General features: G+C 36.4%; 1 protein-coding gene across 1 annotated transcript; it reads right to left on the bottom strand.

The window, feature by feature from the left end:
* Positions 1–297: 297 nt before the first annotated feature.
* Positions 298–17,100, bottom strand: LOC145597661 (DEAD-box ATP-dependent RNA helicase 8-like). The gene is made up of 10 exons (XM_081653880.1): positions 16,515–17,100; positions 11,283–11,343; positions 8,857–9,091; positions 8,437–8,675; positions 6,668–6,919; positions 6,397–6,577; positions 3,935–4,023; positions 3,776–3,849; positions 3,591–3,683; positions 298–1,277 (listed from the first exon to the last, which is right to left on the bottom strand). The coding sequence occupies exons 1-9, from the start codon at positions 16,853–16,855 to the stop codon at positions 3,605–3,607; spliced, it is 1,551 nt and encodes a 516-aa protein (XP_081510006.1). The 5' UTR covers positions 16,856–17,100; the 3' UTR covers positions 298–1,277; positions 3,591–3,604.
* Positions 17,101–17,158: the final 58 nt, after the last annotated feature.

Raw genomic sequence — 17,158 nt, 5'->3', positions numbered from 1 at the left:
GCTCTCAACGATTTAGTCAATAAATACTTTGACTAACCAATCCAGATTTTATTTATCACTAATACACCATTAACAATATTTTTGTCATGTATATTTTAATAAAAAAATCCTCTTTCTTTAAACAAAAATCTTACAAGGTCACAATCTCGCATATATTTGACCTCACTTGTACTGCATGCAAAAAGTTCATCACAAAAACATTTTGGAAAATTATGATAAAAGGTCCAAATTAATTTTGCAACCATTGAAAATTGCCCTAAAAGACAGACAATTCATACCCAAGTTGGTAGGGCTACAACTTCCAACTTCCCATGTGATAACTTCAATTCTTATTATCTTTGGTTTCTTCTTATGCTTGCTGTCATTTGAGGTATTACTTACGTACCTTTTAGTAGGACAGCTAACTTTTAAGAGTTTATATTCCACAACTACATTAAGAATGTGGTGACATCCTCCATCATCTTTATAACTGTCATCTTATGAGTATGACGAAAATATGCTCCAACCTAAGAAGCGTGGTATCGTTGCTGATCAAAGGCACCTCCATGACAGACAGGCAGACCGATGAGAGAACCGATCAGTGATGAATTTGACGATCATGAGTCATGACACAGATTTCTTGACTAACACCTTTAAAGTTTTATCGCTGTCAATGTCAACGGACGAGAATATGTCTATATTAAAAAAAAAAAAAAAACAAAAACAAAGGCTACAACGGCAATGCTCAACTTGAGGGCAAAAACCACAAAATAGAGGGTTGATGCAACAGAGTAACCTCCCACTCAGAACATAGAAGCAGATTCTGGTGGTTTGCTGGAATTAACATCTATCACATAACATTCCACCTCCTTACATTTGATGTGCAACAACACGACGAATACACAGTCTAAACTCTAAAAGGATTAAAAAAAAAAAAGTTCAAATTTTAAAAGCCCTCTACATGTAACTAAGTTTAAAGCTGTTGATGCCTACTTTTTTTTTTTGGTTTTTATTATTTTTTGCTTTTTTTTTTTTTTTTGTTTTTTTAGGGATAATTGACGCCTGAAGTTAAATGCGAATAAAGAATATGAAAAAAAAACAGCAAGTTACAGAAACCTTTTCACTGCTCGGATGAGTGAATTGTCAAACATGCGTCTTCAAGCAGTCGGGCTTCACCAATTTCAGGGAAGTCAAATGGACAACCCTCAATATCATCTCACAAATCAGCACCGTGCACAGGTCTTCAGCTGCCTCTTGAAAATGTGTTGCTAGCTTCTTATCCATCCTCTGCATTGATCCTTGAACCAGAAATATGCTCAAACATAAGTCTACTCTTACAGAGAAATTACAATGGCTAAACTTAGAATCAATATACAATTGCAAGGAAAATGCAAATATAGAAAGAAAAGGAAGAGGAAACGCACTGATCCATTTAATTAATCATCCACAGCAAGTCCCCCTTATTTTTTAGCTAATTATGCATGTGAAAAAACATATTCCCAGTTATTGAATCCCTCAAAAAAAAAAAAAAAAAAAATATTCCCAGTTATTGAAATGTGCTCATCAAGCCTATGCCAACTTTCACATTTTTAACAAAATGTGTGTATTTGAGTGTGCACACACATGCGGGGGAGGAGCAGTGGGAAAAAGGGAGGGGGGGGGGGGGGGGGGGGGGAACCTTGTTCTGTTTAATATTCAACTACTTACGATGAGATGTGGCCCAACGTATGTTACTTCAACGCCTTGTTGTCCGTCACATGACGCGTGTCGGATCCTCGACAGTTCAAAACGATACCCAAATATAAAGTTGCCTTATATGATTTTATAAAATCCAGTCTGTCGGAGGATCCAACACCGTGTCGGACATGACACCCAAGTCCAAGTCTGGGCAACATATGCCCAACTTTAAATAATTATAAGTGCTAACTGCAAACAAAAAGAGGCTAATATGCTAAAAATAGCTTAACAAATTTTGATAAACTTTATTCAAAACACCTCTATGGTTTAATCAAACTCTATATACAACAATTTAATCTCTTATGTCATTTTATCCAATTAAACTCAAATTAGGTGAAGCAGCAAAAAGCTAATTTACATAGACCAGATGTTTTATGATCACATGTTCATATCTAGTTTTAATAACATCCCCAAAGTTGAATTCTTGGGGGATGTATATAGCAAGATATTGTTCATCCCGTAAGGAAAACAGAAGAATCACTTTCTTCAGTATCTACAAAATTAACTGCAAAACTGATTTTCAAACAATATACTCCTTATAATATTGAATATTGACAGCAACTACTTGATTTATCAAACAGGCTGTTTCTTGCAAGGAAGATGTTATGTAATTTTATTTATAATGTCAGTATCATGGAAGCTAGTAAGGCTTCTTTGAGTCTTTTACTGAACTTACTCCATTTTTAATTCCGTTCTATAAGCATATGTCCCCAAAAAAAAAAAAAAATCGAAAATAAACAAAATTCATCTGATATAAAGATTAAACTACTTCAACGTCAAATTAGACAAGTGTGGGTATCAAACAGAGTAGCAAACAGGAGCAAACATGAAATTGGTCCATACATATGTACTGACAGGAGTAAAGGGAGTATGGTCCAGAAGAGCAACAGGAGTAAGGGTGGCATTGACCGGCGAAATATTTCGAGGTAGAAGCAAGTTCTTTCCATACAGAACCAATCAGAAGAAACAAGCTAAGCCCATGCAGGGGAAGAGAAGATCTATAGAAAAATCACTAAAAAGGGAAAGGAGGGCCTTCAGCCATATGTAGAATTGTAGATACAGGCAAAGGTGAGTTGAGGGGAACAATTAAATAAATAAATTGTAATTTGTCAAGAAATAATTGTTATTTTCAACAACAACTTCTGATTGTTACTTTCTTGAATCTTCTTCAAGTGTCAGCAAGCTACGGACTAAAAGACAGTCGCACGCGTAGCAGGAGATGGCAAACTCTATCATTAGAAGCACCCTAAACTAGACTCTCAGGAGAAAACACAAATTCATAACCCAAATTTCAATTCACAATCCCAAACAAACAATTTTAATCAGCAGAATGCAATCACATCAGATCACACCACTAAGATATTCAGCATAGAGAAACAGTATTGTACTAAGGGGGGACAGTTTATGTACTAAAAAAAAGCAGCACAGAACATTGCTATGAAAAAGTTCCAACTCTAAGTTACAAGGACAACACCTCAGAAACCACAATAACTCAACTACTCAAGTATGTTCAGAAGTCAAAACAGTCTCGTACTTCTTGGAAAAATATAAAGTATTGCTTAATATCCTGTAAAAAAGTCAAACCATTGACGCCAAACCCCCTCCTCTCTCACTGTGTCGAAATTCATGCAAAATACTACCTCAACAAAAGTAGCAACACATCTGTAGCTACCCTCTCACAGAATTCATTTTGAGCGCATAAAGCCCCAAACACGAAAACACCACCTTACACCCACCCCCCCCAACCCCACCCCAAAAGACACCATGTGGGCTATAAAAATGAAAAAGACAACACTCAAAACACATTTACACAAACAAGAAAAGACAAACTTGGAGCCACAAACCATTTGCGGATTATTGTCTCACTAACTCACCAGAGAACACTTTGCTACCGGCAGTAGATACCCTGATCTATGTGCGGAGGAATTTGCTTGATTTCAGTCCCAAGCTCTTGTTCAATCTTGTACCTGAAAAAAAAGAAAAGAAGAAATTTGCTTATCATCTCAATTGTTGCCCCAATCTTTGGCACTCCCGGTGAATGTCAATTCACAGCACATACAAGTTAAAGCGATCCTCATATGTGATTAGGTTAACAGCCAATCCAAGGTGCCCATATCTTCCAGAACGACCAACCTGTATAGCAGATAAATATTAAGTACAATACAGGAAAAAAAAGAACATACATCTGACCAAAATCAAAAGAAAGAACCTAACATACTCTGTGCAGATAGGTTTCTGAGTTTTTTGGGAAATCAAAATTGATTACAACATTTACTGCTTGAATGTCTATACCCCTTGTAAACAAATCTGAAAAAGGGCCAAAAAAGAACACTAGCTGTAAGCACATTACACACTACTGCCAAAAATCAGAAATATAAAGAAGCTATCCTGCATACTCGTAGGAAAAAGAGCAATCCAGCATGCAATTTGAGACTTTGCCACAGAAGCCAATTATTAGTAAGAAATTATGGATGCTAATGAAAGCGTAATTGAGTGATGCAAAGTAAAGAATAATCTCTACTTATAAAAAATCTAGTACACGACGCACTTCCACTCTTGAATTATCATTTGATCAGTAGAACACTTGTCCCTCCATTTATAAAAGGCTATGTAGCCATACTTAACTAAAAAAAGTGTTTGTATGAAATTATTTACAGCAACCCTTAAATGAGATTGAATAGCCAAAACAAATCTGAGGTTCTGGGATTGCCCAGGGTATCCCTGAGTTAACTGTTTTTGTTTTCAATTTGCCCTTAAAAATGACGTCAGGGTGACATAATAACCAGTTTATGGTTTCCAAAAACAGATGAACTGGGTAGGAGAATTTGCTTAGTAGTAACGACATAAGTTGTGAGGCAAGGGAATTAAATTTATATGCCTTGTGCAACTCCGTTTTCATACTACCAATAAATCTAACAAACATCAACGAGAGGAAAGCAAGTAGAGAGAACAAAACCAGGAAGAGGGGAGAGGGGGTGTGTGGCGGAGGAATAACCGTACTAATTTCATTTATAAAACTTCCTACCAACCCTTTTATTTGGACAAGATTTGACTCCTGCAAGACACAGATAAGAGCTAAATTTTGAGAATTATCTCATGATCAACTTTCTCTCAATCTGTGGTGGTGGTTGCACACTTACACCTACCTACATCACTTTCTGCCATTAAAAGACCCCTGTTGCTACTACTACTGCTATTGCTTACCATTGCTGCTTTTGTTACTGTGGCCTTGCACTAAACTTCCGCCTTCCTCTTCTACTATGACAAGTGTTACCTAATCCACAGTTAGGAATTTTCTTATATAGCGGGATGCCGTTCGCTCCCTACCAAGTTATTGTAGAATAAGGCAAAAGTGTTCTGCCATAACAGTACGCACTTTGGGCTAAGTATTAGGTAACACTGTCTACGACCAAAGAGATGAAAGGGGAGAAAGTGGGAGTTAAGTAAAAAGGGTAAGATTGCGGGAGAAGAACAAACCTAGACTTACCATTGTGAGCAGAAAGAGAGGGAAAACAAAGAAAGGGGAAGAAAGAAAATCAGAGATGATTACTCTTTAACAGCATTAACAGTGTCAGATGGCTGTCAATAGCAAGGCCATTCATGAACTTGAGCAGCATATTCAGGGTTACTACAAACAATCCAATAAGATGTGATTGTTATTTTAGCTTGTTTTGTTAATCTTCAGGTAACCAGGAGAAGTAATTAAATAGAAAATCCTATACATTCTTGAAAATGTAACTGATAAAGTGATTAAAGGAAAACTTAGAGGAAACTACTTTCCATCACACGCATGAAATCTTTGTATAGCAAATAAGAAAAGCTTTTAAGCGAAGGATTAAAGGACTGAAAATCAATGAGATAAGGTATAAATGACTATTATCAAGGCATTAAGACCCACTGCAAAGCAGAAGAGCCAAACAAATTATTTCCAATTAATATGGTAAGTCACGCGGATCCTTCACCACTGTGGTCAAGACAAGTTACCTTCAAAACAAACAACACCAAGCATGACAGCATCTTCATCGAATGTTATGAGGTCTAGCTCTAACTCCCTTCTAACAAAATCACATTGCAAACCCATGAAGCCCCTTCCAAGCCCACATCTAAAAAACCTATTATCAACAACATCCTGGCACCCTAATATCCAACAGGATCATAAAACATTATTCTTGTAGCACTAATCGGCACAGCACTAAAAGTAAAGGGTGCCACCTCTCCTACAGAAAGCAATGAAGAATTTGTGTTAACATATCCAAAAGAGAATATATACTATATAAGAAGTCACATCTGATATCCTCCAAAAAGAATAAGAGCGTGATGACAAAGTAACTCTATTATTCAAGTCGTCACTCTGGTTAGTCATTTGATATAATTAGACAATTAGTAGTATGTTTTCCACTCGTTTAAGATCTGAGGAAGGGAGGAAGAATCATCACTATGCTATTCCAACATCCTCACATAATATGTTAGGACATGGTTGTTATTCTCAGGAGAGGTATTCTCAGGAGATACCATTTAAGCACTGGTCCAGTGGTCCATGCATAATATGACAACCAATGAATACTTACAAGCACTAACAAAGAAAGCAATAGAGGAAAGGTAGTAGCACAATTCCTTAGATATCACCCTAGGTCTATGAAAGGCTAGTTTATGACAATAGGATCAAATGTTTTCGATTACCTGTGCAAACAAGGTTCCTGCAGGCACCATTGCGAAAATCATGAAATACTCTATTTCGATGGTCCTGGAGCATCTTAGCATGGATGTAAAAGCAAGAATAACCAAGCTCTGTAATTTTCTTGGCCAATAATTCCACTCGATTCACAGAATTGCAAAAAATAATGGATTGGTTTATTTGCAGCTGAAAAGCCAACCCATAACAATATAAGAAAGCCTTCAGACGTAATGCAGAGACAATTGTAACACACTAGCACATAAGACGATGACAAACCTTCGAGAAAAGCGTGTTCAGGCAGTGGAGCTTCTGTCTTTCTTCAACAAAAGCATAAAATTGTGTAATACCTTTGAGAGTAAGCTCGTCCATAAGGTTGATTACGTAAGGCTTTTGCAAAAATCTATCTTTGAAATCCTTGACAGTGACGGGAAAAGTAGCCGAAAACATCAAAACCTGCCTGTTTCCAGGAAGAAAACGAATCAACTGCTCCACAGATGGTTGAAATTCGGGGGATAAAAGTTTGTCGGCCTGAAGAGAAAAGAAGCATGGAGCATCAGATAAATCCAAATCCAATTGCTCAACTTCAAAAAGCTTTTGAGTGAGACCACTCAAGATCAATCAAGAGCAATACAGCATCGAAAATGGTTGATCAATATGTTTTGAAATATTCATTTTAAGAAAATACACAGGCTACTTTTATGATGCAACAAAACAATTCTTTTTCTCTAGAAGGGCACAAACAAATTCTTACCTTATAATTCAAGAACAAGAAAAAACAAAAAAAAAAAAAAAAAATAATAATATATTAAAAAGAAAGAAATAACCAAAATAAACCCACATTAACCTTTTACTACATAATACCCACCACCACCTCTGCAAAGTTACTCATCATATCAGAGATGGCAAAGGGTAGGGTTTGGGCAGGGTCCGATAACACCTGCACAATAAGTTCAAACCCTATATTTTTAATTCTTTTATGTAAAGTCATACCCTACACTGACCCATGGGCTCTAAATATCTAAATCCGTTACTTGGACCCTATAATAGGGTATGGCCAAGGTCTAGGGTCCAATATGGATCCTTCACATACTCTATATAGAATCTTATTCCCTATTTTTCAATACATAAAAAAGCTAAATGGGACAGCAGCCACACAAAACATCAGTCCACAATTGCACTAAGGATGGGTGATTGAATGGTCAAAACTCAAATTTTGAACCTAGACCCATAACCTTCCCGTACCATAAAATTAGAATAGGTAACTGGACCCATAGGCCATTGTCATCCCTATATTAACTGCTCTACCCAGTCCCCGTCCTTTCTCCCTAGCATTTTGCCTCACTGGTCATCCACAAACATGTTAACTGACACAAAAATGGATAAGATGACAAAGAAAATAAGAAAGTTGCCTGAGACAAACTTTGACCAGACAACTGACTCTAATTTTGCCGTGAGAACTTTTCTGGGGAGCCCAGAACAGAAGTGTGAACAGAGAGCCAACAAACTGACAACAATAGGCGGAGTGAGTGAGGACAAGGATAACTTCTTCATGGTCCTGAGGGATTGCCCAGGAGAGTAATGCAACAAACATTTTTTTCTTTACACATTTCTAAGAATAAATAAATAAGACCCATGTATGAGCTACAAATCTGTCTCAAAACGTCCTCCTAAAATCACTTTTAGACGTTCCAACTTCCAAGAACCTGAAATGAATTGTATGCCACCTGACTTTTAAAAAAATATTGTACACGTTTTGAGCGCCAGAAACATTCTGGAAACATCGGAGGGAATGCCAATGGAGCTAAAAAAACACCTGCCCCCAAGATTTCCTTGCTTCATAAATAAAAACTTTACTAAGCTTAGCATGTTAAGATTAACATGAATTTCTCTTACAAAGTAAAAACATGATTTTAAGAAAAAAAAAAAAAAAAAAAAAAACCTTCAAAATGATGCTATGCTGGGCAGAGAGCGCATTCGGCAAGGACTTGCAAAATGAAAAAAGTGGAAGGAATCAACACTAAATATTCAAGCAAAAATGGAAGTACCTCATCCATTACAAGCATGGAGCAGTCTTTTAGAACACATATACCCCTCTTTGCAAGATCTAGTATTCTTCCTGGTGTTCCGACCAGCAAATGCACTGGTTGATACAAACGCATAATATCATCCTTCAAACTAGTCCCTCCTGTTGTGACCATAACTTGGATCTTTAGATGCTTGCCAAGCTCTTTGCATACTTGTGATGTTTGAAGAGCCAACTCTCTAGTGGGAACGAGTATAACAGCTGCCATGAACAACCAGGACACCCATTGAGCTACTAGACAGGTAATTTATCAATAGAAACACAGCTGATGCAGCAGTGTTTAGATGCTAGAATGATTTATTTTTTTAACATCAGAAACTAATAAAGCTTAGTTAGGCTACCCAAATGGGCAGACGCTAGAATAATTAATGCTGGTTATCACCTTGAATAACATTGTTGTCTTGGTCTATTTTTTCCAGAGCAGGGATGCAAAATGCAGCTGTTTTTCCAGTTCCATTTTTAGCTCTGGCAAGAATATCACTTCCTGTTAACGCAATCGGGATACTTTCCTCCTGGATTGGAGAAGGACGTTCAAATCCCTTCTCATATATACCCATAAGTAGCTCACGTTTCAAGAAATAATCCTCGAATTCATTTCCTTTTGTAGCAGTGACATCCTGATCCAGGATGAATTATACATCAGCTTACAATCAATCAGCAAGTAGCATGTTATAAGAGTCTCTTAGAGATAAAATTCAGTAATAATCAGAAATTCCATTTAAGGTTTAATCATTAGATTCACAACATTAAATAGAGATACAACTGTCTTAACTTTTACCAAGTATCCGCAGCTACATCAAGGAGGGATTAAATAATTGCATCCCTTATACTTTTACGCACGCAAAATGAGGCTAAACGAAGGAAGCATAATAGTATACAGTAACACAAAGGGATGCATATTATGATGTAAAGCCACACTTTTTTGGAAAATGCTTACATGAGCAAAACAGACTATCAACCTACCTATGCACACTTCCAAAACTCCATAGGAATTTGCAGGCAACCTTGCCTAGATACACTACCCACATCACAGCCTCACAGGCTCATAATGTCTCGCCTTCTCCCAACAGCACCAAGTACCATTATATAACTTCTTTCAATGTTGTTAGTGCATTATTGCTTTCCGAAGAAGAAAACAGAATTCATTTAAGTATCAAGAGTGGCAGTGTCACTACTCCAAGTTCCAAAGCCATAAGCCTGTTTTCCCTACCTCACCTTGTCCTTCTCATAAAATATCCCAATTCTTATATTTCCTTAATTCCAATTTAGTTGACACATTTTGACTTTCACCGCTATTCATATAAGTTACTTTGACTTCATTATGTGATTTATCCCAAAGAAGAAACATAGTCAAAAAGGGTCTTGTTTGATTTGTCTCAACATCTAATTTCCAAATATCAAAATTTTAAATTTTTGGTTGTACACAATTGAAGATAATATAATTAGAAATTAAGCATTGGATGTGCATAAGTGAAATATGTCAACTAATATGAAATTGAGAAAGTATTATATAGTAATATATTACTGGAATTAATCATGAAAGATTGTCTATTGATATCTTTAAGATTTTAAGAAAAGTGGATGCAACACAAAGATAGCACGTATAAGTGTATGACGGTATCAAAATGAATTACGTGTTCGATTCCCGGAGCAATAATTTTCTTAAGCTACAGTCTTCACCCTAATATAAGAGGGTAACTAGTTTTTGGGCCCGGGCGACGGATTATTACATGAAACTAACTGATCATTAATATATATTGTAATTTATAATTTAATTTTCTTTGAATGAATATGTGTTTTTTTAAAAAATAATTAAACTATGTGGTTAATGCTTATATATACATTTCTTTTTCATATTTATAACATGTTTGATAATTAGCTTAGATGGCTAAATAGTCAATTTTGCTATAAGTGGTTTGGGGTTCGAATCCTCTTATCTTCATATTTTTTATATTTAGTAATGATGTGGCATGTTGTGATTGATTTTGGGTAGGTGACGTGGCGTCATCAAGTGTTTGTGAACTAACGTGACGTCATAAATTGTTAATGAAGTGACATGGCGTAATTTGGAAGAGTCTACATGGCGCATGGACGTTTTTATAAACGCCTTTTAATATATTAGTATAGATATTTTGGAATGCATGAAATGTTTGACTCTTAAAAAATAAAAAAGTAAATAAAAATAAATAAAAAAACAGAGAGCTATTTTAGGTTCTTAGAATCTTAGTCGTGCCCCCATGAATTTCATCTCCTTCACTTCTTTCATCTGTCTACTGTTTAAAATGATTGTGCAAAACAAAAAACTTAATCAAAAGAATAGGAAGACTTTCTGTTTGTAGAGAGGCTACACGACACCAAGCTGGCAAGCTACTTTACTTTCAAATAACTAGGTATTAATTCTTAGCTGCATCAAGGCCATTTTCAAACTTGTCACAAAAAGAGATAACTTGCTAAATAATTTTTCTCAAGGCTACTTCACAAGTCCACTAGTTACAAGACTCTTTCAGTTCTCCTAGTCCACCTTGTTTTTTACATATACTGAGTTTTATAGTCTAAAATTATATTTTTAAGAATTTTTTTCAATGAAAGTATACCCTTAAATCACTAGATAAAAATATTGAATTTACAGCACCTTATTCTGAAATCCTGAAAGTCAGAGGAAATAAGTTTGTAGGTTTAACATATTCAGTCATTTTTTTTTTCCCCCTCAAAATCAAAAATTTGGCAATCTCCAGGGGAAGCAACATGCAGACACCAATGTGCAACTGATGTGAAACAAGCATAAATTGGCAAGTATATATGCAGTACCTCTGTCGTGTAACGGGTATCAGCAGGTGGAAGCTTAAGGTTTGCCTTCCAATCTTGGGAACTGAACCAAAGGCAATACAAAGTCACATCACAACAACCTTCGTAATTAGCATCGAATCAAAGAAACACAAGTACATGATATTTATATATCAATTACTTTGACATCCATAACTATAAAACAGTAGCAATCTCATCAACCTGGCGGACAAGACACACGAGTTATACTCCCTGCATTCCAATATAAGCATTTATTGTTTTTTTTCCTGCGTCAACATTGACCACTAATTCATCTGAAAGCACTCATTAATTATATCATAGTTTCTAAAGGCACAAGTTGAAGGAGCACGCCTTCTCTAGGTGCGGCGCACGCCTTCTCTAGGTGCGGCGCAATTAATTAACTTCTATTTAATAAGTCTAAAAACAGAATTTCGATGAAAAAGTGAAAAAGGCTATGTGAATGATACCTAGGGTTCTTTGAATGGAATATGGGGTTTCTCTCTCCTGCAGTATTAAAGTAAATCTGACCAATGCAAAAGTCGCATGGCAGCCTAGAAAGAAGCGCATAGGTGCACACCATTTGTAGATCTTTGCACCAAGCATAGCTAAGGCGCCAACTCTGGTGCCTTACTGCGCCTTGCGCCTAGGCACACTTTATAAACTAAGTATTTTATATTAAATAATATTACTCCTTATGTCTGGAAAAAAGTGTTATTTTGGGATGTATTCAAAAAAAAAAAAAAAAATGCCACATGCTTCCAAAACAAATAATTCATAATTAGAATTCTCATCATACCCTCACTAAAAAATGATGGGAATGAGAAAACCAATAAAAAGGGCATTTAAGTAAACTCATGGTAATACATTAATTAAGAAAAAATAATGAGAAAAATTATTCCAAATAAAGGGAGCATATTGTAAGTAGTTTACCATACAAGTCTTACAATATATTATTTACGATTTCCATCAGCATGTTTTGAGATTTATGATATATGTCTGCTCTCAAAAAATGAAAACAACAGTGACCTTGGATTAACACATCTAAAAAAAGTGTCATACCTGCACAATGTCACAAGACCATATTCTGGGGTAAGGGAGGTGGGGAGCACAAAAATTTAAAGAACATGTGGCAGACAAGATGTAAACAACTCATACATGTTTGAAAGAAAAGAAAAGATTGTGAGCCTCGCTATTTTCATAGCTAACTAATAGCTTGGAATATACCTCAAAGGAGGGGAGAGGAGTATACAACCATATTGTATATAGAGACTTTGATAAAGCTCACCGTGTTTTCGAAGCTCATTTAAAAGATGAACTTTGACCGAGATACCATTCTACTCTCCCCGCCCCCCCCCCCCCCTCCCTCCCTCCCAAATTAAAAGTCATGATTTGTTTTTCTTTGACGAGATTTACCTATCTATTTCCAAATTTCTCCATAAAGAAACATATAACGCTATAGGAGTGGTGCTGTTGGGAAATTTGCCAAGGAAATCCAGATATGAAAGGAGATATTAGGACCCTTCCAAGATGAAGGATGGGCATCGGCTTTCTGCATTGGCAAGGCACTAGATAACATCATCGGCCAAAGCCCGGAACTAACAACTCCAGCAGGCAGGCAGTTGTCAATCAGGAAATCAAGTTGAAAGGCTAGGCTATCTCTCTTTCCTCCAGTCCACAACTCATCAATTGGACACATCACCACAAAAAGCATCACTCAATCATCTCTCCCATCAGTGCAGCTGCGCAAGGTGACACACTATAGCAGTAAAACTTATCAAGCGGCTACCTATGTCCTGACCCTTCTGATTAACGATTTGTTCACAACCATCGGTTCTCACAAAAAAAAAACATTCATTTGGCTTGCCTGCCCTTATAGGTAGATACATAAACCATGGACCTCTAGTAAAAAAAGAAACTAAGTAGATGATGAGACTCCACTTACCAAACAATCACAGAAAAGTATCCACCAAAAATCAATTATCATCTTCGACAACATACAAGTATGATAATTTGCAATTGTCCAACTTTGGTATGACCTTTACAAACTTTACGAACCTACACGCCTCCACATAGCAACACTGGAAACTTATTGGTATATCAGGCATCCAATTATCCATATCTAATCTAATAACCTAATCTGTATTGATCACATAACAAAATCAAGTCCTACAACTCCTATATAAATCCACAAAAAAGACAAACTGAATCCAAGGCTTACTAATCAAGTAAAGAGCCTATTTACACAAACTTTCCAACAGTGATGGAAGCTCACATGAACATCCGCACATGCACACCTAAAAGTGACTTAGAACACCGGCAAAGCAAGGCAGGCATGAGGAAAGCCCATCTGAAAACTTTTGAAGCATATTTGATTCAGCTAAGTCTTACAAAAATAAAGTCCACCTTCAAAAACACGATAGGTTGAAGAAATTGAAGGGACAAGGAAAATCCCATACTTGATTCTATAATATACATTCAACATCTCCATATCTTTGTAGTATCGATCTAAAATGCTTAAAACATTTGCAAACAGGTAGCTTATAACCATCTAATGTCACAACATCCTCACTTTGCCTCCTCCCAATATTAAAAAGGCTCACAGTAATTGCCAAAAAAAAAAAAAAGGCTCACAGCATCCTCACTTTGACTCCTCACAATCTTAAAAAGGCACTCCATGTACCAAGTTTGAATCCTACTTAGCGTAAAGCTCAAGACTACAGCTTTTGTTTCCTAATACTCCAACTTATCATTAACCATAACTGTAGTCTCATCCACCAACACAATATCATCCAGAAACAACGAACAGCATGGTATATCATTTTAGATAAACCTTGATATTATGTCTAAAACTACTGCAAAGGGGAAGAGCTTAGGGTAGATTTTTAGAGTAAACTGATCGTAATAGGGAAATCTTTTGTTACTCCACTCCCATATTTTTTCACATCACTATCTATACCATCAGCTAGGCCCATACTTGAGTGATATTCTTTTCTCCATCATTGCCCACCAAAGCCCCTCTTGACACCTTGTCAAGTTGTCATATACCTTCGCTAAATAAATAAAGGTGCAAATCCTTTCTTGCCCTATAATACTCCACTATTTGCCTCTTCAAATGGACAACTTCTATTCAGATTGTCTCAACATAAACCCAAACTAATTCTTTAAAATATTAGTATATTTACTCTATCAATGTTTAATCACTCTTCCCACAATTTCATGGTATGACTAAAGCTTTATTCCTTGATATACTAATCTGTTTTGCTCTTATAAATAGGCATGAATATGTGGTAACCAAACCCTTTCCTAGGCTTCTCCAAACCTTAGTAAGAATACCATCTAACACAAATGCTTTCCTTATTCACATCTTTTTCAATGTATTCTTACCCTGTAGCACTTCATGTTATAAAAGTCCTTGGTCATCATTTGTCTCCTCCTAGCTATCTTATAGATCTCAAATCCTTATGAACCCTTGATTTAGCCTTGCCTATAGCATTCTCATACTTTGCATAAAACTTTTAAAACAAGCTCTTTAAAGAAACCTTTTTAGATAGAAATTGAATAGTTGTGGACTTGCGGTCACCAACTTGCCATTTATGACAATTATTTCCAATAAGCAATGGTGGTAAGTTCTTATTTTTTCTATCTCAATATGGCTATAAAATTCCTAAACCATCAACTCAAAGCAAACAAATATTACAATATTCTACTCCCTCACTTCCTTATATAAGAACCCATTATTTTTACTATTTAATCTCCTAGTCTGATCCCCATCGTCTACTTTCCCATCACCTTTTTCAACTAAATACCATAATAATTGCCCAAAAAACCTTTCCTTCAACAAAATATTGCCGCACTAACTCTTATCACTTCAAGTCTACAACTTTACAATAAGTAACACAAATACCCCATGAGTTATGTTCATAAAAGGGCTACCCTAAGTCATGGTATGGTTTGGTAAGCGGAATTGGTACAACAACACAATTTACTACCTGATTTGGTAAAATTAGTCTAGAAGTGTACTCCCAAACTATATCACTACAGTCTACACCAACACTGCCATAAACATGCTGGTTAAATGAGGAGTTAGATAGCATTTGGGAATTTTCAAATTTGGACCATGGTAATATAGAAAACCTTCATACCAAATAAATTTTAAAAGTTTGTTCAACATTCACCTATTAGTCTAAAGATTTTACTCTATAATATAAATGAGAAAATAGTCACTTAGACGTGTTTTGGGAATGTAGCATGCAAAATCGTAACTGGTTGATTATTATGTCAACCAAATGCAAAAATCTCAATCTAGTCATCAAGCACCAAACCCCCACATTATCCACCTGAAGCATAACTCCATCCACTCTCAAGTACTAATGTACTATACAAAAGGAGAACTTCACTTAAATATCTAAATACAGCCATCAAAAGAAAACACTTTTAGATGTTCATCTTATAATAAATATGTTGATTATCCCATTTGAAATAGTCAGAGCAGTGAATTCCAATATAATACAATTCAGCACAAATACACTGACATCCTAAAAATGACTTATCCATCCAATCACCATTAATGATGAGAGGGCAAAAATTGGAATGTAATCAAAGAAGTCAAGAGTCAATTATAATAGGACCTGCAGATACTTGAACTCTGGCAAAGGATAGTGGTCGTAAGGAGCATACCCATCTCTTTTAAGAGACCAAACTTCGATCCAATTTTACCTGCTTCACAATGTCACAGCTTACCTTGAGTCATCCTATCCAGCTACAAACAAGGTAAACACAACGAGAACCAAGAGTCCAGGCAACATAACGGCGCTTTTTGCAAAAAGTACTCGGTCACAAGACAAATCAAACATCTACTTAATTTCAAAGGTCCCCAATCAGGTCTCCACTCTAAACCCAAATCAAATGCCCTAAAACAGATCTTCACACTTATTCTAACTTCCAAAACCCCGAAATTGAATCAATAATCGCAAAGCTTGTCTCCTGAATACACTTTCTACTTCTTACAACTCCAATTTTCAAAGCCTGCAATTCTTCACAATAACGAAAAAACCCAAATCTTACCCTCCAATTCTACTCCACAAGAGACTAAATCAATTAAAAAAAGTAACCACAATCACAATCCCTCATTCAACAGTTACACAAAATCAATTCAATTCCAAAAAATCACAAATCATAAAACAATCCAACAATCAAACAAAAAACCCTAAAATTGGAATTTCAAAAACAAAATACCTAGAATCCACACCAGAAGCAGCAGTTTGTATAGATTTCTCAACTTGATTAACAGAAGACTGATTAGAACCACCATCAGTAGCAGAATTAGCAGGACGTCTCATCATCCACTGCTGCTGTTGTTGCTGTTGCTGCTGTTGTTGCACTTGCTGCTGCTGCTGCTGCTGTTGATACTGATCCTGATTCTGCGGCGGCGCGTTGCGCGGCACATACTGAGGTTGCTGCTGCGGTTGTTGGTGGTGATACGGCGGCCTATTTTGAAAATTAGGGTTTTGCTGCACATAACCGCCGCGACCGTTGCCGATCCCCGGCGGAAACCTCGGACGAGAGTTGTGGTTCATCGGAATCTGGAGTGATGAAGGTCAAAGGAAGAGTAAACGATGAGAGAGAAAGAGAGAGTGAAGTAGTGAGTGGATTTAAGGATGAAGAATTTTGATGAAGTTGGAGTATTCGTATTATTTTGGATCTAAGAAGAAATGAAAATGGAACATTCTTTGGGAGGGAGTAAGAGCCTAAGAGGGAGTGGGTGTTGTGGGACTTTAGTAGCAGTTCACTGAGTCTACTTTTTTACTCGATGATTGCTTTCTTGTTGCTGTGAGCTTGTGAGTTGTGACGAGAGGGTTTTGTCTAGTTTTATCGGTTCG

Source organism: Chenopodium album, chromosome 20 (genome assembly GCF_948465745.1).
Source record: "Chenopodium album chromosome 20, dcCheAlbu1.1, whole genome shotgun sequence".
In the NCBI taxonomy this organism is placed as follows: Eukaryota; Viridiplantae; Streptophyta; class Magnoliopsida; order Caryophyllales; family Amaranthaceae; genus Chenopodium; species Chenopodium album.
Note: the sequence above shows the minus strand (reverse complement) of the source record. Positions and strands in the feature narration are given on the sequence as shown.